The sequence below is a fragment of the Parasteatoda tepidariorum genome, chromosome 2 (genome assembly GCF_982258835.1).
Source record: "Parasteatoda tepidariorum strain Cologne lab strain chromosome 2, Ptep-v5.0, whole genome shotgun sequence".
In the NCBI taxonomy this organism is placed as follows: Eukaryota; Metazoa; Arthropoda; class Arachnida; order Araneae; family Theridiidae; genus Parasteatoda; species Parasteatoda tepidariorum.
This window is the reverse complement of record NC_141756.1, coordinates 63,673,118-63,697,318: the sequence shown is the minus strand read 5'-3', so window position 1 is coordinate 63,697,318 and position 24,201 is coordinate 63,673,118. Positions and strand designations below refer to the sequence as shown.

The 24,201-nt window shown below is 27.2% G+C and overlaps 1 protein-coding gene across 2 annotated transcripts; it reads left to right on the top strand.

The window, feature by feature from the left end:
* Positions 1-141: 141 nt before the first annotated feature.
* LOC107446112 (protein arginine methyltransferase NDUFAF7, mitochondrial) lies at positions 142-21,491 on the top strand. 2 transcript variants are annotated; one of them, XM_043048216.3, is made up of 10 exons: positions 142-514; positions 3,108-3,247; positions 7,000-7,077; positions 9,241-9,351; positions 10,505-10,822; positions 13,875-13,991; positions 14,698-14,841; positions 16,079-16,184; positions 20,989-21,056; positions 21,141-21,491. In XM_043048216.3, exons 1-10 carry the CDS (start codon positions 409-411, stop codon positions 21,309-21,311), a joined length of 1,359 nt encoding a protein of 452 aa, XP_042904150.2. In that variant the 5' UTR covers positions 142-408; the 3' UTR covers positions 21,312-21,491. The 2 variants fall into 2 exon arrangements, with proteins under 2 accessions (XP_042904150.2, XP_087013554.1); XM_087157428.1 differs by lacking the exon at positions 13,875-13,991 and having other exon boundaries at positions 281-514.
* Positions 21,492-24,201: the final 2,710 nt, after the last annotated feature.

Genomic DNA, 24,201 nt, shown 5'->3' with positions numbered 1-24,201 from the left:
AAGAAATCGAGAATAAAGAGAGAAAAAAATATATTGAATTCGACTTCTCACTATATTATTTTAATTTTCTTTTTTAAATTTGATTTTCAAACTATTCAGTTTTTTACTATAGTTATAAAAGTTCAAACTATTGTAGTTTTTATAGGATTGAAAAAGTTTTACAAATTACAAGGAGTACAAGGTTCCTTAATGAACTATTCTAATTTAAAAAGTTTCAAAGCTATGGTGCACGTTATTGCCGAGGAGTTTTGCAAACACCCCATTCTTTCATACGATCTAGTTCAACCTCCATCAACCTTTTTTCTCCTCAGCTGGGCGCTGCGTGATTTTAAGTAAATAACTTGCTTCTGTTACTGAGACGACGAAGTTCTGGTTTTAATTTTTAATTACTTGATTAATGTAAACAAGATGTATGCCCGTACAGGTCGAAGGTTAATCGAGAAAATTCTTAGTGGTCGAGAAAGTTTAACTTCACTTAATAATTCCAATAAGCTAATATGGAAATATAGCAATGGTAAGTTATTATACAAGCATTGTTTACAATTATTGTGTTTATGTGATAAGCTTTTTATAATTAATTCCTGATTTTATGAATGTATCGTGTAGAAAGCAAATATCCGTTTTTGAAATGATTATTTGATTTACACTGCTTAATCATCGGTAGATAAATTTACAATGAATCAAAGGAATAATCTCGAAAATCTTTGGTCCATATGCAAAACAAATTCTATTTTTAACAAAATATTAAAAATAGAGTTTTTTAATTCTTTTCAAAAGAGTATTTGTGTTTTATAAAATATACAAATGGATGGATAAAATATACAAATGTTAACTTATTTTGCAATATTAATTTTATTAAATAAAAGTTTACATGGTTGATTAATTTTTCTATTTGTCACAGCAAAATTAATTCTAAATACTTTGTTTAGAAAACAATTTTAAAAAATATTAAAGAAAATTGTTAAATAAACAGTAGTTATGTAGTTAGTTGGCCTGTAAAAAACTTACAAGGGAAATTGAAATTATAACTTATATATTTAAAAACAAATTGAACAGAAAACAGCATATTTCTTTGACCCTAATATTATGCTTTTATTTCTAGTTTAAGAAGGAATTAATTTACGAGCCTTTTATTGATACCAGCATGAAAACATGGTACAGTACAGAACCCGTTATCCGGAAATTGGAAAACCAAAAAACCGAAACGAAATTCGATAAATTTTCCTGCCATTTTTTTTAAAAAATGTTTTTTTCCTCATAAGATTTTAGGATTTTTCTTTCTATTTTGAAAGATGTTTACCTTACCATCATTTTGGAAATAATCATTAGTGTATTACTTCATCGTTTTTTTCTTCTTTTTAAGATTATTTCTAAATATTTTTTTTTTTAGTTGGGTTTAACAACAATAAAAAACAGCTTTTTGTAGTGATTCAGAAAACCGGAAAAATCAGTTATCCGGAATAGCGATGGTCCCGATCGTTCTGGATTATCGATTCCCTACTGTACTACATTAAAATTAAAGCTATTTTATTTTAATTCCTTATTTAAATATTTTCTTATTGTGATCTGTCATGCCAACTACAATTGCCAAGGTGCCAAATAGATTTTAACTTGGAAATTTAAAGAAAAAAGACACGTGGAAGTTTGCCAGGAAGTGACTACGAGTTATACCTTTCGATTTGGTCCCTTCCTGTGAAGTTTTTTTTTTAGTTTCTTGCGGGCCGCTGTTCGCAAGTTGCCAAGACTTGGCGATTATAATGCCGCAGATCACAATATGGAAATCTTCCCTATTTTCCTATGAAAGTTATCTTGTAAACTGAAACTGTTCCTTTTGAATTAAAAATTAAATCTAGATATTGTTATAATAGATAATATCTTGAAAAATCCAAAAGAGCCCAATAAACCTCCCCCCCCCTTTTAAAAAAACCATACAACCTATCCAAGTTGTGGTTTTTTATTTATTCCATGAGTAATATTCTTGACATAAATGCTGACAAATTTTCACATCTCAAGCAAATTATGTTATGGTAAAGGAAAATAATCCTGTTATAATTTGTTTGTTTGAAAAAAAAATAAGCCTTTGAAATTTAATAGATTACTTTTGATGTAACTCATTTCTGTTTCTTACTTAAAATTTCAAACTACTAATGTAGTTGAAAGGGCATTAATCATAGTGAGGTTTTCCTGCATTATAGTGTTTCAGCGAAATTTTGTAAGTACAAACAAGTGTAGAACTCAATTACTCCCCATTTCATGAACTTTTTACTAACAGAATTACTAAAAAAAAAATTTTGAAAATAAAATTAAAAAAATTTGTGATTAATGTATTAAAAGAAACATCATTATCTTTAATTAATTTTAACTTAATTTTTGATAAAATGTTTTGTTATACTTCTTGTTAAGTTAAAGAATGATATCTATAACTATCAAAAATGTAATTAAAATTGTTAATTATAGTTAAGTTTACTAAAATATTATTCAAAAATTAATTATGTTTTTAACTTATCATTTAAAATTGACATAAAGTAAAAGACTGTTAAAAAGTCACAATAAAATTTTATTGATAATAAATCACATATCAAACATATACATGCAAATCCTATATTAAATTCACTACAGCATGCTAATTTTTATAATCATACTCTTAAGCATGAATGTTCTAATTGATTCTTCAAATTTTTAGTTAGTCACATCAGCATCACATGATATAGATTTTGAAATTATGCATAAAATGGAAGTAGTTTTTTTTTTAAATGAAAAGTAAATGTAGAAAACTTCTAACCATCTAATATTATATTAAATTTCATTTGTGTAAATTTAAGCTACTCTTAGAATGCTTATTGTTAAACAATCCTATTGGTCCTTTTTAGTTTCTCCATTTTGTGCATTTTTTTAAAAATTATAATTTTGTGTCACTACACTATTTTTAAGTGCTGATGTAGTTTTATTAGTATTTTGCATCAAAGTTATAGGAACTGGTTATGTTTTAAATTCATTCAAAGGTGCATTTGGAGAAAAATATCTATTAAAATGCTTATTGTAATGTGTATTATAAATATTTTAAGTTGAAATATTTAACTCTCTTTTTTTTATATATAAAAATTTAGAACACAGACTTCTTTCTAGTAAAGCACAAGCTAAAACAAAGGAAACAAAGCTGGTACAACAAATGAAAAATAGAATTTCAGGTAGTGGTCCTATTTCAGTTGCAGAATATATGAAAGAAGTCAACATTAATCCCATGTCAGTAAGTATTTTACCCAAATTTTAAAGTGATTTTTTACTTTCATTTATTATATAATTGACTGATTTGGTAGATTTTTTTCTCCTTCAATATTTAGCTCCTCAATCCTTCTGTAAAGAGTTCTGCCTATCCCTGCTGTTTTTGTTTCTACTACCTGCTATCAATCATAAAGTCTTCTAACTTAAGTGTGTCCAAAAATTGACTAGAATTTTCTTTTTGCATTACAAAAGAAGAAAAGGTTTTAATTGCTTCAAAAGCCTCTATCATAGGGACAAAGCTATCTATTTTCAACTGTTTATTTTTATCCTGGGAATTGTGGCGTAACTACCACTATAAATATTGAATACCGAATCACTAGTATATAAGACATGTTAACTTGATTCTATCTAGAAGTACCTCTAAAGCGGCAAGATGATTAAGCAAGGTATTAATGTATTAAGCAAGATGATTATAAATTATTTCTTATATGTTGGATGGCAACAGTCTAGATAAAAAATAGAACAGCTATGGTGAATAAATATTTGCTAACATTCTGAATAAGTCTCTCTTGTATTAAGGTGATAAAACAACACTCAATGGTGACCTGCGAACATGATATGAACTGGCTAACATGATGGATGGTCCACATTAAACAGTTGATTTGCTTAATATGAACTGCTCAAAGAAAAAAAAAACGATCTAGTGAAGTAAATGAAGTAAACAATATAGAAAAAAAATGGGCAAAATGCTATAAATAAAAAATTAAGAAAAAAATATAATGAGCAAAAATGTTATAAATAAATAAATAGCATGAATCAACTAGTGGTATCCGTTCTTTGAATTCTATCCCAGATAAAATTCTGGAAGGGGAGAAATAAATATTAAATATGGAATCACTAGTATATAAGACATGTTAACTTGATTCTATCTAGAGGTACCTTTTGATAGATGAAGGTTGGCATAGTCTAAGATTAAATCCTCTCAGAATCTTTAGAATCTACATCAGCTGATTAATTTTGCCAACTCTTTATCTCCCCAACTATATCAGAGTTTGTAACAATATCAATGGTCATTTCTCAGAAAAACATGCTTCTTTACATTCGCACCTATGAGGGGGGAAAAATTCTAATCTATTAAAATACTAAAGGGCTTTTCCTATAATGTCCCTTCCCTCTCAACACATTTTATTCATGTAATTCTTTTTTTTGACTGATGTGTGAAATTATGAACACTATAACAAAACATGCAGAAATACCTATTCTTATAGATATAGAACTGTGAATGATCAGTTTTTTTACCTGTCAGAGGGGAAATAAATTTCCTGTTCACATTAAAAGTATAATGTTTTCAAGAATAATGAAATTTCAATTCATCTTAAAAGATATTTCATGAAGATACTTTAAAGCATTATATCTGGATACATAACAAGGAATCAAAAATTAGTTCACCTTAAAAGAAATTCACAGCAATGGTGTTCAACTGTATGTATATACAGGGTGTTTATAAAGTCCCGGACCCATTTTGATGTTTAATAACTCATAGAGATAGATTAAAATTAATAGCATAAATGGTTAGATAGACTCAAAAAGTTTCATGACCCTTGTTAATGAACTTCCACGTGTGCCCCCTACGTCGCGCGGAGAATATCAAGTCGATAGTCAATTTCACGCCAGGTAGCGGCAAGCATGTCGGCATCCACAGAAGCTGTTGCGGTTGTAATTCTGGCTTTTAGGTCATCAAAGTTTGATGCGATCCTCCTGTAAACATTGTCCTTTATAAATCCCCAAAGAAAAAAGTCCAACGCCGTTATATAAAGTGATCTTTGTGGCTAAGGAATTGGACCTCCTCGCTCAATCCAATCCAAGGAACTCCTGGAAAATGGTCATTCAAAGAACTACGAACGATGATACCCCAATGAGGTGGTGCACAATCTTGTTGCAAAAAGACATGTGGCGGAAGCTCTTCTAGTTGTGGAACTGAATAAATCATGATTAAGCAACTTTTGGAGGAACCTTGACTTAATGTATTTTAGTATGAATGAATGTATCGTGATTTTTGAAATTAACTATCAATGAATAGGGTTTGAATTTGTGATTGTTAAATTGAATCTAACTATTGACCTGCTGACGACTGATCTTCCTCACTCAATAAATCATTGTCCCGCAGTGGTCTGATCGTAAAGACACGGTTCCCAGCAGATCACCGAAGTCAAGCATCACTGGCTGTGGTCAGTGTGCGGGTGTGTGACCACTTGGATCAATCTGCGTAGGGACCGAGGGTGTGCGGTATGGGTCCTCGTTAAACTGTTCTACCGTAAAGTGCTCGACTTCGCGTGCAGGTCATCGGGCTACCAAAGCGGGGGTGCCATCCCCTCTGCAGAGGATCAAAATTGTGATGGCAGATCTTCGGATTATCCTCAGGGATGCTTACCAGACCGTCGCCAATAGCCCATTGTGCAGCTCTAGTGCGACGTAACTCAACTACAACTAAGTGTAATGGAAACTATACTGTTCAACTTTAAACCAGATGGAATGAGCTCTTTTACATTGTCGGGCTATGCTGATTTAAAGTTGTGAAACCATATTCAATGTGAAATTAAATTAATTAATTTAGTTTTCCTAATCTAAACTTGTAACAATCCAGAAATGTCCTCTTAAGTTTGATATTATCTATATATATTATAGGCATATCAGATGCACAAAAACTTGGTTTGTCCCCACTGCTGTAAGTCCTAACTGTGTTTTTGCTTGAATTAGCAAGATTTGGTATTTACATTTAAATGCGTATGGCAACCCTTTAGCAAGCATTGGTGCTAACTCTAGTATAAGCAGGTTTTGCTCCAAATACAAACACTTTTCAAGCTTTCTAAGAAAAATGAATGATTTAAAATGTTCTAAATTTAGTTGAGTAGTTTGTCAAAAAATTTAAATTTATGGGCTTGCCTCAAAAAATAAATAAATAAAATAGTTAAAATAAAATAAATAAATTTTCATGATCACATTTAAGTTCATAATATAAATAACTTTAATTACAGCATAGTTAAGTAGATTTTATTAGGTTGCTGAGGAGAAATACCTTATTCTAAATTAACCTAAAGGAATATTTAGATGATTTTTATTCATATTTAACTTCATTTTATAAAGAAAAAGCAAAATATGAGGTGGAAATAGATGAAAACAAATGTAATGAAAAGAAAAGCAGTGGTGTCAGACGAAAAAATAACTAATTAATCATTTACATGAAAAATAATAATTTTCTTGAAAATCAAAATAGATTGTACAAATGAAACTTAGAATCTTGCTTTAAACAGAAAAAATAGTTTTATTACATTAAATTTTAGTGGGACAGTATAATTAATTAGTAGGTGTCGGACATAAAATAACAAAAGTACATCTTGGAGATTTTTTTGTAAATCAAAATGTTAAATGTTTCTAAACATTTGTGCTAGATGACCTGTTTTGAAGCAGTTTACTTTAATTATTATTTATTCCATTTTTTATTTTTAGAGTGAATTTTTGAAAAAAAAACTGTACTTCTTAAAGATTCACTTATCGTGATTAAAAATTGCAAATTATGTAGTCCTTCATTTAACAGCCTATAGCTTATTGAAAACTGAAATTTATAAGTTAATATTTCTAAAATTTCATTTTTTTACCTTGAAAATAATACCTAGCTTGCTTAAAAATATTAAATTTAAAATTTTGGTCATCAGGTTGGCCATACCATGAAATTGCCCTACTGTATCTTTTTAATACTATAATATATTTTTTCATCAGGGATATTATATGCATCGTGATGTGATCGGAAGCTCAGGAACCGTAACATCTCCTGAATTATCCCAGCTTTTTGGTGATGTAAGTATTATATTTAATTACTTTGAACCAGTGACAATTGATGTCACAATACAAAAGTCTATTTTAACATAAAGTCTAACAAAAAACCTAAGCGTTGATCGAATTAAATTTTAAAAAAATATATAAATATTCTAGTGAGTAAAATAATTGTAAGCTAACTTTAATTTAAAGAAGGTATGGTTTAAAATGATAAATTAAAACAAAACCCTTACAGCTGTCTTGCAGGGTATATACTTCATTTTTGAAACATTTATATTTTAAATAAATTGTAAGCTTTTACAAATCTTGAATATTTTCTAAAGGACAAAAAAAAATAATAATAATTGAAACAGAATCGAGTTTGGTGAGTTGTAATATTGTGTTAAAATATCAGAATATTAAAAATCATGTAGCAATAACTGCCAAAAAAAGTTCAAAAAACCTCTTAAATTTATGTTAATATTGGCATAAACAGAGTGCATCAGAAAGTGTTTATTTTAATGCGCTATTCTAAATTTAAGTGTGTTAATAGTGTATTAAAAATAATCAGGATTTTTTAAATCACAAGGAAAAGTGTAACTGCCAAAAAAACTATGGAGAATAATTTTGTATTAACGGTAAAATCATCGCAAATACACGCGCCAAGTAGAGGTGTATTTAAACGGGGGATTCAAAATTCGTAACTGCATATTAAAAATACTGTGACTTTCTAAACCTTTTAAAAGTTCATCGCATTAAGTGTTAAAAACAAAAAGAAAGTGATTGAAAAATAATTTGGATTTGCGTTAAAATCGGCACAAATAGGCTTTGTCAAAAAGTGGTTTTCTAAATGAGCAATTGGATACACGCGATTTGTTATAATATCGTAAGAAAAATATCGCACTTTTAAAGACCATGTGGAAATTGTATGATCAAAGTTCATTTGGATTTTTGTGCAAATAAAGCACATCAAAATGCGTTTATTTAAGTGCACCACTCAAAACTTTAAAAACGTTAAAACATATTTTTGAAAAATCATGATTTTAGAAACTACATAGTCAATGCATTACAATGACTGCAGAAAAAGAGATTGAAAAGTCATTGTATTTGCGATGAAATGGGCACTTATAAGAGAGGCAGAAATTATAACTAAAATTCCAAATTCGGATGTAATAAAAATTTATTAAAAATATTGAGATTTTTAAAACTAAGTGTAAATCCATAGCATTAACCATCGCAAAACTATATTAAGACTGGGCGTGACAAAAACTTAAATGTGCAATTTTAAATTTCTATTATTTTTTTTTTCTTTTCAAATTTAAGTATCTTTTTTTTAATTTTGTTTAGATGCTGCCGCGGGCCACACATTGAGAATTGGCGAGCCGCATGTGGCCTGCCAACATTTCACCCATTTTAGGTTGTGCACCCCTATCCTGTACAAATTAATTAGTATTTATAAGGTCACCCTTGTGGACCAATAAATTTGAGTCCTAGCACGTGGAAATCCAATCACTAGATAAAAAAATATTCAGAATGGCTCTTTCTTTTTTCACGCTGTACATTATGTTTTGAAAAATTTTAATTCAAGTCTAAAATAGATTTTTTCTGGGACACTCATTTAATGCTTATGATATTTTTCTTAAGTGTCTTTGTTACTAAATAATATAAAATTGGGCATAAAACATCATTTATAAATTGATCTTAAAAATTTTTTAGATTAGAATTTGACCTCAGTTACAATACTCAATTGTACTCACATGATTCATTTTTCCATCTAATGAAAATAAATTTTAATAGTTAATCTTAAAAAGGTAATCCATCAAATAGAAGTACATTTTAATAAAACTTATTTTTGTTTAATTTCTGTTTCAATTCTGCTGTGCATATTCACTCTCATCCTTAATTTGTGTTACATATTTTGGCAATGCCATAGTTTACTTGTTCTAATTTAATCTGTTTCGCAATTAATTAAACTTAAATATGTTTAGTAGATTGCCATAAATTATGTGCTACAACTACATTATTATTTAATATAAAACACATATTCAAATACAATATAGAAAACTTTAAATGCTGAGGGATTAAAATATTACTAGAGTATCCATTAGCTTAAAAATTGTAGAATCATGAATAAATGTATTTATTTAGTATGTGTGTTTAGTAAAAAGTTATTAATTTTGCATAAAATGTTTTCCCTTTTATTAGGTTATAGCTGAATGGTGTCTGAATGAATGGATCAAAGCTGGAAAACCAAAACCTTGGTATATTGTTGAGATAGGACCAAATAGAGGTGATTTAGCTGATGAATTATTAAGAGTGAGTCACTTTATGCTGTAGAGTCCTATATGTTTTTTTTTTAAGTATTTAAATGTATGCTTATATTTATTTAGTAGGAAAATATTGTATTCTATATTTATAAACAATTTTATGACAAAACAATTATAATAGTTGTTAGACAAATTTTGTATTACTGGCCTTTGTGTCTCTTATGGGTAGGAGAATATTTTTGTCTCTATTGGGGAAAAAAATAATAACTTGCAAACATTTAAATTTTACTTCACATATTGACAAAATATATTTCAGTGATGTTAACCTCTTAAAGATTGAAGCTACTAGCAAAATGTTTACATTACATGTGATTTGCAGTAATGTTTTTTTTTCCCATTATAAAAATAGAATTTTATAGAAAACTTTTATATGAAATTTTATATTTGTTATTAAATAGTATGTGTATTTGATTGGTATATATGCTAAAAAATCTATTTGAATAAATCTGTCAATTTTTCTTATGTTAACTTGTAAGGACGCAAGATGATGGAAGGAAAACATCGCAAAGAGCTCAATATTTTTAATTATACATTCACATTAAACATTTAACAATAAAGAGTAAAAGCATAACATTAACTAACATAAAAGTAATTTAAAGGGTTATCCAAACTGTTTGGGGTTAAAAGGAAACCAGAAAGGTTTGGAGAGCTCGTCTTGCGTCATCTCACATCATAAGTCAGAATGAAGACTATTGTTTTTGCAGATAGAGGGGTAGCGCCATCTGGTCCTACGAATTAACTATCTGTTACAAACTTAAATAATATTATCTATCTATACCTAATCTTTAATTATTCTTTATGTAAACCTAATTCTAGTTTTTAAAAATCAATTTTTTTAAATAAATTAATGTTCTTAATCGTAATTATTTTGAATTTATTTTGTATTTGGTTTTTTTTTTTGTCCATTTATTGTTTTCGTTACTTTTTTATGTTAAAAAAAATAATTTCCATTCCAAAAAAGGAAAACCGTCTTTTTTTTATTAATTTTTTTAAAGAAATTTATGCAATTTGAAGTTTGATTAAAACTTGTATTAATGAAACTAATATTTTTCTTTGCTTTATTCTGAAGTGATAATAACCCGATTATTGCAGTACAATTTTCTCAAATGTGACGTTATTATATAAGCTATTTCTTACTTTAGGCGTTCTCACAAAACGATGCTGCTAAAGATGTTGTTTCACTTCATCTAGTTGAAGTCAGCCCACACCTGAGTCAACTTCAAGAGTTAAAATTGTGTGGAACTGTCAGTGTAGTAAAAGATGTTTTGGAATTTGATGACTCCCGTCGACATTTGCATCTTCATACCAATCAGGATAAAGATGAATTGATGTATAAACACAACATCACCAAGCACGGTGTTCCTGTCTCCTGGTATAGAAATCTGGAAGATGTCCCAGAAGGATTTTCTTGTATTATTGCATATGAATTGTTTGATGCATTTCCTATTCATAAATTACAAGTGAGTTTTCATTTTAAGCTTATTTTTTGTTTAGATTCTATTCTTATTACAAAAAAAATGTATAGTTTCACTGTTTTTTTTTTTTTTTTACCCGCAGTGCTTTTTTGGAATTTTATGTTTGCAGACTTTAAAATCATATAACTTGATTTTAAAAAAATTAAGCAGCTATAATAGTTTTTTTTAAATTAGTTTTTGTGTCAATTTACACTTACTAAGAAAGATTTAAAAATTAAATTCATAGTTTCAAAATTTTTTTAGAAATAAAAACTAGTTGTTGGGTATAATACAAAATGTTGTGTCCATAACAGCTAGTTTTTAATTTTTTTAAAAAATTTCTAAATTTATATAACTTTCTAAAATATTGAAATATTGGTGGGATTGCCCTTTTGTTTAATTTTTTTAAAACAATAATTAAGGTGTCCAGCATCTTAAAGATGTGCTTATGCAGCAATGAAAATCCCTTAAATTATGTACCTTGTTGCGCAGTGATTCACCTGTACTAGTCTTTTTTAATTTTTAACTGGTTATTTTCTGTTCACCTTGAATGTTTGTTGCTGAAATGTACATGCTTTAATTTTTGCTACTGACTCGCTAATAGTGATACAGATGCAAAATTTGTTCTGGAGACTAAAAATAAAAAAAATAAAAAAAAAAAATAAGAACTTTGAAAAGAAATAAGAATAGTCTATTCTTTACCTAAAGTTAAATTTTTTAAATTGATTTTGTTATCCTATGTTTCTGCACATCACCCTCCTAGGGTCAAGAACCTAGTTCCAATTTTCACAGATAAAGGGACAAGATGTTTTAACATTTGTTATATTTTATTATTTGATAGATTTTATTATTTATTTGAAATTTGATGTAGAATGAATTTAAAATATCTTGACTCAGAGTTCTCCCAAGAAATAAAAAGGGCAGGGCACTTTCTCACAGAAAGCACTTTGAGTTTTGAAAGGACACTCACTTAACACTGTAAAAATTTATCAAAATGTGTAACAATATATAATAACTGCTTTTGATCCTCAACACTTTTTAAATTACCCTTTTATACTATTTTATGCATGTATTTCAGAAAATAATTCTCACCCATTTTCAAAATAAGAGAAAAACTTATAATTTATAAAAAATAATTAAAGGCATCCTAAAAGACAATCACTGTGCACAAATTTTTATCAAAAAAAAGTAAAGTAAAAAATTAAACGATAATTGATAAAGAACTGAAAAGCTTTTTCTATAATTGAAACTGAAAATTATGAGAAATAATATAGATTCTTTTTTTAAAAAAAGAAGGCATTAAAAAATGAATTTCAAATTTAAACTAATTTTTAAATTACTAAATTTATTAATATACCCTCTCCCTAAAAAAAGAGAAAATCCAATTGAGAATCTTGACGAAATAAATATTTGTAATAGTAATCGGAATTAAACCTATAAACAGATAATTTTACCAGTATGTAATTATTATTTAAAGAGTGAATTAATTTTTTTAAATGGAATATGAATAAAAAGGCAGTGTTTTTAAGAGATGGTGGCTTATTTTGAGAGGCTGCGGTTAAGAGGGCATCAAAAGGCAGTCAAAAACTCTTAGGGAGAACATTGACTCAAATTTCTAATATTCCAATTTATTTTCATCTTTGTACAATCCCATATATAACTCTATATTCTAATTATTTATTATTTTAGTGTGTTGATTTGTTTGTCCTAATTGTTGCTTCATATTCTATTACTGTTATTAAAATTTCTCTGGAATCTGCGTGCTTTGAATGATATTAGTCTGATTAAAGACTAAGCCCAATAGAACACTCTTTCATTACAGGAAATAACTCATTCTATACCTAAATTTTTGCAATATTTAAGATTTTTATGATGAAAACATAAGAAATTACTGCTAAAAAAAGGAAGGACAATTTATTGTATGAATTTGAAACTGACATTTTACCAAAATGTGTATAGATTCCAAAATATGTGAAATATAGTATATTTCCAATCTAGCTTTTTGTACCCTACTGGCAAAATGATATGAAAAAAATACTATAGAATCCCATTCTATAGTATTTAAGGAATTCTATTACTGCTATTAAAATTTCTCTGGAATCTGCGTGCTTTGAATGATATTAGTCTGATTAAAGACTAAGCCCAATAGAACACTCTTTCATTACAGGAAATAACTCATTCTATACCTAAATTTTTGCAATATTTAAGATTTTTATGATGAAAACATAAGAAATTACTGCTAAAAAAAGGAAGGACAATTTATTGTATGAATTTGAAACTGACATTTTACCAAAATGTGTATAGATTCCAAAATATGTGAAATATAGTATATTTCCAATCTAGCTTTTTGTACCCTACTGGCAAAATGATATGAAAAAAATACTATAGAATCCCATTCTACTAGATGATGAATTTACTGAAAAATACTTTTCCAAATAATTTCTCTTTATTTATAGGAAATTTTTTAAATTACGAGAAAAGTTTTATGGATCTATAACTATATTGTCTATTACTGTATTTCTGTTTAACCATTTTTTGTGTGATAATTTTTTTTTTAAAAATTTGTTTTACAGCTTCGATAAAAATTTCAATCAGAATTTGAATGTTTATAAAAAGGTTGACGTGATCAGAGACTATGCCCAGTTTAAAATGTATTATGTGTAATTAAATTACTTTAAAAAAAGGCATTAATTGAAAAATCAATCAACTTTTGCTCTTCTGTCTAAACATTTATTTAATATAGTCTGGTGAATGGCAAGTTAACTAAAAAGCGCCATTCTACTCAAAAGAATTTTTGCATGTTACTTACTCCATAATAAGTCCCCATCAAGCATACTAAAATAGTTATTTAAAATTTATTAAGTCCTTTTAATTGAAGTTAAAAACTCATCAATGATTGTTAACATATATAAATTTTACTGATCTATTAGCTTTTAGTGCAATTAAACTAAATTTAATAATTAAGAAAATATTATTTAACTTACCTCTTGTCTAGTTTTGCTATTACTTAGTATTGTGTTCAATTCTAAATGTCTCTTTTTCTTCAATTATGATTAAGAAAACTAATGAAGGTTGGAGAGAAGTTCTGATTGACTTAGACGATGGGCCGGGAGAACACCACCTCCGTTATGTTCTTTCTCGTGGCCCAACCACTGCCAGTCAGTTTTTCATTGACGTGAGTGTTTTGTTCTAATCCTGTTTTAGTTTCAGTATGCATGGGACAGTTTCTTGAGTTCTTCCTTCAATTTTATCCCGACTCTGCTCTTGGTGTTTTGTTATTTTGGATGCTTAAGATTAAATTTTTAAAATTATAATTTAAGGGCTTTGTGCGATGCAATGCTAAGCCACATTTTTATAGTGTTCATAAGAATGATTTGCGATGCCACAAGTTCCTAGTAAGAAATAAAATGTTTCTGTGTATTTTACTTTTATCTAAAGTACTTATTAAGACACCATACTAAGAAATAGTTTAATGTAAAAATGTGGCTTATCACTAAATTACCCTAAGCCCTTCAGTTATTCTTTATCTTTAAATTAGAATCTTAATATATTAACTCTTCTCTAATTCTTGAAAACACTTCTTATTAAAACATTAATATTATCTCTTATAGTGAAACATTATTTTTTAATATATAAGATTTGATTGCATACATAACTGCAAGTTTATCTGCTGTTTATTTTTCAAATTTGCATCAATTTAGCGCATTGTTGTTTCTCAATACCTGTATATTATGTTTATCTGTTTCCACTCAATTTTCTTTTCTGGCTTTTATTTGAAAAATAATAATAGCTTTTAAATTAAATCTGAATAATAGTGGCAAAGGTTTTAAAAAAATTAATGGAGATTTTAATAATTTAATGGAATTTAAAAACTTTTTCAGCAAGATGAGGGTCGATCAAGTTTAGAAGTCAGTCCTGAATCTGGAGTACTAGTACAAGAAATAGCTGCAAGAATTGAGAAAGAAGGAGGTTACTCTTTATTAATTGATTATGGACATGATGGTACTAAAACTGATACTTTTAGAGTAAGTTTTTTATTGCATGTGTGGTACACCTAATTTATGTTTGGAGTATAGTTTTAGTGAAATTTTAGTATGTAAGAAACTTTTGATGACAAATAATATATATATTGGTCGATTTCACCATTTAGGATTATCTTGTTTGCAGATTTTAAATGCATATAATTTAGTTTTTAAAAAAATCAAGCAATTCAGATAACTTTTGTTAAAATAACTTAAGTTAACATTTATACTTACTTTAATTTATATTAACATTCATAAATATGAAAATTTAAAACTGGGTCTTATGGATGTAACATACTATGTTACAAATGTCTATTAATAAAAATTAGTACTAGTGTAAAAGACTACTAGAGGTATTTTAAAAAAATTATTTGAATAGTATTGTTTTAACTGGGTAAAATGCATTGAAGCATAACATTTGTAAATGGTGAAATTACCCATTAAGAAACTATTTGTCCTGATCACTTTTCTTAATCTTTAATTAGCTTTCCATGAATTATTTAACAACTTTATTACAAATATTTTTACAAACAAGGTTTAATTTTGGAATAAAATTTTAATCTGATTAATTAATAAGTGAAATTCATCTTGTAAATCAAGTAAATAATTTTAATCACTTTCTTGGCATGGAATATAGATGTAGTAATGATAGTAATATAAAAATGCAGTAAAAATGACTATATAATGATGGTGTAAAATGTTTATAATTACATGAAATGTATAAACAAACAAAAATATTTATGTAGGATAGTTTTGTAAGCATTAGTACTTAATGCAGTCCTTTAATATTAATTCCTGTTTCAATATTTTTTATTAATTCTGCACTTAATATATGTTATTTATAAAAGAAACTTTAGCAGAAAATGGATTACAATCATAGCATGTCAAATGTGCTTGACTTTTTCAGTTATCCTTGTATCTTGAAATTGTATTACACTTGCTCACTTTCAACCCTCCCCCCCCCAAAAAAAAAAGAAATCTGAAAAATCATTTTTTAAGAGTAAATTTAATATAATTGTAATAATAAATTAGATATTATGTAATTTTGCCTTACCCTATAAAATTCCTTTCTACCAGGCACCAAAGAAATTCCTTCAGAAACAAATGTAACCTTTATAAATTTAATTAGACATAAAATTAAAATTTAAAGAGTTGCCGGTGTATTTAGTGATAGAAAGTTAATTAAAAAAAATTTAAGTTAATTTATATGAATATTATTGTATTGAATTTTATTTAATAGGCTTTTAGACGCCATGCCCTTCATGAACCTTTGAGTGAACCTGGAACTGCAGATCTCACTGCTGATGTAGACTTTTCATATTTAAAGAAAATGGTTCAAGGCAAAGGTAAATCTGTTTTTTTTAAACTTGATTTCCTGATTATGAACTTAAAACTGCAAGGGTGATTGTGCTCTGGAAAAAATCTGAATTTTCCGCTAATTGTGATCCGAAAGTTTCCGGAAATCCAAAGTCCAGAAGTTTCAAGAAATCACAGATCACATTTATACATAAAAATTCTTGTATATTTTATTTAAAAATATTAGAACTAGAATTTATACTTGGCATCTCTTTCATTTGTAAATATTTTTTCTGGTAGAATAATAAATGTGATTAGAGATAAAAGTAAACTTACACATAATTATTCATTTATATTATGCTGCATATAATTCATTTAGAATATCATGTTTTGAAAATTTCAATGATTTTAAATTTGTAAAGATGTCAATTTTTTAAATGATTTTACTCAAGAAATTTTTAGGATTTTTCAGTTGGGCCCACAATCACGCCTGAAACTGTTAAAAAAAAATCTTTTTTTCTACTAAATTCCTCCGATCCACATTTTAATATTTTGGAGTTTTAAATGACATAGCTTTTTGTTTCTAGTAAATCTCAATCAATATATATGATTCATGTTTTCTTATTTTTCTTATATCTTTTACATTTAAGTAGCACTTTATTTTAAAAAATTTTAAAACATTGTCAAAATTGTGTGATATATAAAATTACAGTATAGATTCATATATATAATTATAATATTAAATTTGAAGAATATAATACTTTACATTATAGTGAAAAGTTCAGATGAAAATATAATGGTGTATACCAAAGTAAACAAATCTGACATCAAGGCTTTTGAGTGATAATTATGTATTAATTTAATATTAAGTACAGTAATTGAAAATTTTTACATTGTATTCGTAAACATAATTCATGTTTCACTGCATTTGCATTAACAAACTATTAGTATTTTAAAAACACTTAACTGAGCATCAAATATATTGCATATATACTGAAATTTGTGCTAGTTTATAAGTAACAAAATGTTTAATAAATGTTCAGAAAATAAAATGCTTTTTAGCGAATTTTTTCATTAAAAAATGCAATAGGAAGAAAAAGTAATAAGCAACATTATTAAAATACCTTTAACTGAATTAGTTGTCTAATAGGGTTAAACGATGAGTTTCATATTTTTTCCACAAATAAGTGCTTATAAATCTCTATTTTTTCACATTCATTTTTTTAAAGTTGTTTTTGCCTTCCCTCACCCTAAAGATTCTTTTACTATTTTGGCAAAAGAACTAAGTTTCTGCAACTAAGATTTGTCTTCTTTTTTTTTCTTCCCCAATTTGAACACTCTATTACTGTTGAATTTTTCCAGTATGGAAATTTATGTTCGAATATCATGTCAGAATTATGTACACATGTTTTTAAATAATGGTGATCACTTCTAGAAATCTTCTTCAGAATCTTAATGATCTAAAAATTGAAGCTTTTTTTTAGTGATTTTCCATTTATTTTTTTCAAAGATCTCAGAATCTTTCTTTCTTTTATGTTCATTTGTATTTTAGCCATTCTTATTTATTTATAATTATGTATTTTTCACTATGTTATTATCATGGCACACTGAGTTTATTTTGTTATTAGGCATTTTTGCTATTTTTATTTACTCAAACTTGAAGTATTGTATTACATTATGAGTCTGTTATTTTTAAATTTTTGTGGTGCATTCAGATTAAATAAGAAACAAGTGCAAAGTTTTTCTCTTATTTTTAGTTGCAATTTAACAAATGTACTTAAAAATAAATATACTTAAAAAAAAATCAAGTGATAAAAAAATAAACATTGAGAAAAAGATTTCAGATAATTTCTCCTTCCAGCAATCACATATTTGACTATGGTATGAAATTCAAGCTTGATTATTCAAATTATGTATACTAAGAGCACAGAAGTGATTTTTTATTTCACTTGTTTTTATCTATTTAATGTACTTGTTTCTTTTATTAATTTTTTGTGAGATATACCACAGAAACTTAATAGTTCATCATAGCATCTTACTTACGCTTAATTTCTGGCTATCGGCACATAATTATCACACAATAGAAAATTGTAATTGCTTAAAATAAAAATAATTAATTTATGAGGTTTCTAGGCAATTTCAATCTACTTTATGAGCATCAAAAAGATCCTAGTCATTTTAGATAGCTAACTGTGGCACATAAAATTGTTAGGTTGTACATAAATTTAGTTCTGTTCTTTTGAGAATTCATAAGAAAACAAAATTAGTAACATCCATTCTTAAATGATGCATGCATGGGTGGTTCAACATAAAAAGAACAAATATTATGCTAATTTCCATAAATATTTACTTCAAATTCTATTCTTATTATTCTGACAATTTACTTCAGATTGTGAATCTAATAAAATGAGCTGTTTTTTTTATATTTATTTACTGCTCTTATTGAAAACTTGCGGTTAGTTTAGCTTTAATTGCAAATAATACGAAATGCATATGAGAACACAGAGTAAGAGAATTTTAAAAGCAAGACAAAAGCAAAAATTACAAAATTATTTGTTGCATCTGAAATAAACTTTGACGCTACTGATTAGAATAATTTGCTATTGTATCTTCCCACTTCTAAAGAATTTACGAAAATAATATTAAAATTACATATTTCATTAATTTTGAAGTTATCCACCATTGGTAATATCATAATGTGTACAATGTACAATAGATATATCAAAGTACTTAAGGAAGCCTCAAATGTGAAACAATTTTTATTTGAGACACATCTGGCTTCTTCTTTAATGGAATTATGAAAAACTATAAAAGAATTAATCATTCCAAGACATTATGATACGACAATTATTTGAACTATTCTGTGATTAGACATTGTAGAAATAAGTGCTTTGCTGTAAAAAAATAATTTTTTCCTTTTGCATCCTAACTTCTTTTAAAAAATGTACCCTCTTGCTATTCGTTTCAGCAAGACAGCTTGAATCTCATTTAAGAACAACTAAAAAAAGCATTTGTGCTGGTAGTTTGCTGTGCAGAAATATCTGGGCTCAATTGTGAAATATTTGCGAGCCTAACAATTGTATTATTTGGTTCATAATGTGGCAGGGTTGTTAGATTCGACAATAAATAGCAAGAAACTTGAAAGAATTAGGATAGTTTGTGTTTTTAAACTATGATGAAATAATATTTTTACTTATTTTGCTTTTTTAAACCATAAAATGAGCAGTAGAAACAATAGCATGTTAATTGTACTGTGGTATTAAAAATTTAAAAAAAAAAATTTTTTTGTCAGTTTTTGTAACTTTTTTGTGTGATGGGTGACCAGAAAATATCAACTAATATAAAATCTTTTTGTCAGTATTTTTCTTTTTGCATAAAACTTCTTGTGTTATTTTTTCACTCTGTCCTTATACATAAATAATTCTATTTCGATTTGCTAATAGTATATCTGTGTTGTATTTTCTTTGTTGTTTGGGAAGAAGACAAGGATTGTGTACAATTAGTTAGTGTATTTCATTAATTAAGTATTTAAACAACACTACACTATTTTGATTTTATACAAAAAAAAACTCTGGCGTTACTTATACTCAGACCTGCCAACTTTTACTCTTTCTGAATAAGTATTTTCAAAATGGTAGTAAAAAACTAATTGAAATACAATTATAGATGTAATTAACTTTTCACAGTTGCTATTACTTACACTAATTTTTGTTTTCATAACTTGCTCTGATATATAAGATTGATTTATTTCCATTAAGTAGTAATCAAATTTATAAATCCAAGAATCAAAAAGAAATTTATAAGACTCAGTACCACTTTAAATATAAGATTGAAATACTATGGACAATCTATAGTTGTTGGTAGATATGTTTGCACCATATCATATCCAAGTTGAATGTAACAGAACACCAGCTATAGGGTTCACACCAGCAATTCAAATGGGTCTAGGTGGTCCAATAAGACCACTTAGGTATTCATTTAGTGGTCCAAAAATTGGTAGACAAATTTGAGAGAGAAAAAATTGAACATGACAATTACATTATTCATGTTATTGTCATGTTCAACTCTTCAAAAATTATTAATTATCATCTATAATATCCTGAAACTAATTAAGTTCATTGCTTTATCATAATTGAAGATTAGTATGTATTTAATTTAAGTGAAAAAAATCTAAAATAATATCAGAAAATAGACTCAACATAAAAGTTAAAATGCTAAGACCAAATAAATAAATAAATAAATGAGGAAAACAGAGAAAGGGAGAGCAAATAAAATATTATATTAATTATCTAAAAATTATATAATTTTAAATAAAGTCAACTCTAAAAGAGCAAAAAATATTGTTTTGTTGATGAACAATTATACTTTTGGTACATGAATGCAAAACACAGAACAGTTTGTTAATTTGAAATTTCAGCATTTAAAATTTTTTGTACCAGACACATTCCGTTATTCCGTTTGAATACCACACATTTGAATTCCATACCATTGTGTAGATCAATAAAATTAGTACAACAAAGTTTTTTTAAATGCATGGAACTTAATGGAGAAAAAAATTTTTTCGTCAATGTTTTGTAATTTCTAAATAAATTTCAAGGCGACAAATTTGTTGCTTATGCTTATAATTTCAGCGAAATTTATAGAACATTTGGCGATAAGTGTCACAATACTGGCATAAACCCTAACCCTCTATCAGAATAAATTGCCATTACTTACACTCTGCGCCTTTTTATAAAAAAATATCATTTAAATATTATGCTGCTGTTTTATTTCAATTCGATAACAATCAAATAAACTAAAATTCATTACTAGTTCTCTTTCCTTTGAATTTAACAATGCTACTTTTTTTTTCAGCTCTAACATATGGACCAGTTACACAACGGGAATTTCTCACTAGAATGGGAATCAAAGCAAAATTTGAAGTAAGCTTTAAACTTATTTAATTATATTTATACTTGTTTGCTTATTTACTTTACTATTTGATTTTATATTTATATTTCATACAGAAAATCTTAGCATCAGTTAAACCAGAAATGCATAAGGAACTTATATCTAGTTATGACATGCTACTTAGTTCAGAGCATATGGGAGAGAAATTCAAGTTCCTTAGTCTATTTCCTGCAGATATGGCTGATGTTCTGGAGAAGACTCCTCCTGAAGGTTTTGATAGCAACTAATTTCTTCACCTTAATTTTATATGCTTTCATAGAAAATTCTGGCACATCTCTTTTCTATGAATTATTGAAAGCTGTAGATGCTATTCTTTGTTTTTGTTATATTGTAGATTTTGTATGCTTACTGAAATGTATAGTTTTCAAACATTTGAATTGTAAATAAATTTCTAGTTTCAATTATAACTTATATTTCATTGTCAAGTTTAATAGATTCATGTACACTGAAGGGGGGGGGGAAGGTATATTCAATCGTTTTTGACAATTGCTATTTTTTGCATTTTCTAGTTAAGATTCTTTGAAGTGGTAGAAATACTACAATAGATTTTACTTTTGTAAGCAGATATTATTTTAACTATGCCAAACACTTAATACTTTTAAAGAATTTCGCTAGGACTTTTATATATTTTTTTTTAATTATTTATATGCAGTGGTTATTAACCTCTTGCACTACGCTGAAATTCGGAACAAGCCATGCCTAACTTATGCACCCGATGTTCGCGAAAAGACCCTAAGACGAGAGACAGGCAGAGGATGCGAGATTAGGAGACAAGATATAAAATAACTATTCATGTGAAGAAGAGATAAGAACCCATTCAGACGTTCTTGTTTAGCCTGAGATTAAGACCACGAGCTCGGCTCGGGATATTCATGTTTGGCCAGAAATGTCGCAGACTCGTGATATTCACATTTTACAGGAAATTAAACTACAAGCCTGACTTGTGATATTCAAGTTTGGCCTAAGATTTTCATCACGAGTCAGACTCATAAAAATAGTGCAAAAGGTTAAAATGCTTTTACATCAACTTTGTTGAACAAAGATAGAAATATTAATGCATACTTTGTTATAACTTTAAATATAAAAGGAAATTTCCAACGCAAATCAGATTCAGCAACTGTATAATGATCAGATTTTCCTTTTCTAAAACTCAATAGCTTAAAGGATAGATTTTTACTGTACTAATTAATTGCCTGCAAATTAAGGTACAAAATCTGACTCTAAAGCATACTCTCTCTAAAAATACAATTTTATCGATGGAGTTTGATTTTTACCCTCTCAGACAAGAAAATGGTTGAAAGTTAGTACCCATATAAAAAAGAGGAGTAGACATTACTTCTGAATTACCCTCTCAGACAGGAAAATGGTTGAAAGTTTGTACCCATATAATAAAGAGGAGTAGACATCTGAAAGGTAAAGTCATACCTAAAAGACCATATAGTGTAGTTCAATGCTAGGGACAAGCGCTTATCAAAATATAAGAGCTATTTTTAATTGTAATTGTATAATAGAACAGTTTCATACTTTATGAACAAACATGTATAAATTATTTTTCTTTATTCAACATCGTTTTGATAAAATTCCAGTTGGGAATTTTTGCTTCATTTAACTAGAACAATCATTCAAATACAAATATGTATGAAACATACTCTTTTTGTAGACTTATGTATGAAATGTAGTTTATTTCAAAAATATTATTGAACAATCAGTTCTACAAGTTAAAACCAAGACCATTTTTTTTAAAGGGCAGTAAATTCTAATTTTAATATTTTTTTAGTATGATTAAATATAGTAAAAAAATTGTACTAATAGCATTACTATGCTTGTTTAGCATCACTTTCATATTTGTTCAAGAGCACTTCTATCTGTTGCTTTTTTCAAATCAACACTCACATTTTTTGTTTGATTTTCATAAATTTTTTTTTCATAAGACTTTGACAGTAATTTTATTTTGGGTAATCTAATAAAAAAAAAAGTTCAATTTAATCCCAGGAATCCTTGATTTAAAAGAAAATAATAAAAACTTGTGAGATGAAAGATCATTCATTAAATGACTTTCATACTTTATCGAAAACATTTCTTGTGATATTGAAGTCAACTTTCATTAATTAGTTATAAGATTATTAACTGTTAAACTTTGGAAAAACATTATGCAGGCCACAGAAATGCAGCTACAAAATTAAAATTTTACATGCTGAAAGGGCCATGCTTATTTATGATATATATATACATATATTGAAATTTCATTTGTTTGAAAGTTATTGCAATTTTAAAAGCTCTTTTTTTCTAATTTTTCTTTTTTGCTTCATTTTACATTCTGTTTTGCTGTGTGCAAAATTCTATATGGCTTAAAAGTTTGAAATTATGAAGGTGTGTTGAAAATTATACAAGGTATTTGATGGAATAAAAAAAAAATTTAAGATTTGATAATTAGTTCTAGAATGATCAATTGTTAAGTTAAAAGTAAAGAAAAACTATGTTGGCTAATCAGAATTGTAATTTGATACGTTGAAAGGGCTATTATAAATGTAATGAGTTTTTTAATAAATTCAAATTTGTTGAAAAGGTGTAACAATTTTAAATGCTTTTTTCGTTAATTTTTTTTTCTCTTTTTGTGCATTAAATAATGATTGTTTATCCATTGCTGTCGAAAAATTTACCTTTCTCGAGATCATCATTTTATTAGCTCAAACATGACTTGATGTCAAAAATAACAAAAAATGGATAGATAAAATTAAAGTAAGAGAAAACAATCAGATGTTGCCAATTATGAATCATAATATTTATATCAAAATTTTTTAAAAATCGAGATGTTTCAAGAGAGATAAAATCCATTGTTTTACAATATAAAGTTATCTTTACCGATTGTGTACAAGTAAAATTACTTCTTATTCTCTTATTTATTCTATATTCCCCAGTTAAATATTTTCCAAATTCAGTTGTTAATTTTATTACGATCAACATATTGACAAAATGTTTTTACATAAAATTATAATTTATATATTTTATAAACAATTTTTGTTGACTAACTCTCTTAAAAAAAGAGAAATCAAATTTTATAATGTAACATTACTTAGTTTAAGATAATATTCAAATATTGATTTAATTTGCATGGAT

Coding starts and splice junctions, on each gene's coding strand:
- LOC107446112 (XM_043048216.3), top strand. CDS start 409: ATGTATGCCCGTACAGGTCGAAGGTTAATCGAGAAAATTCTTAGTGGT. Junction 9,352..10,504: donor TAGCTGATGAATTATTAAGA/GTGAGTCACTTT, acceptor TTCTTACTTTAG/GCGTTCTCACAAAACGATGC. Junction 16,185..20,988: donor GAAAATGGTTCAAGGCAAAG/GTAAATCTGTTT, acceptor TTTTTTTTTCAG/CTCTAACATATGGACCAGTT.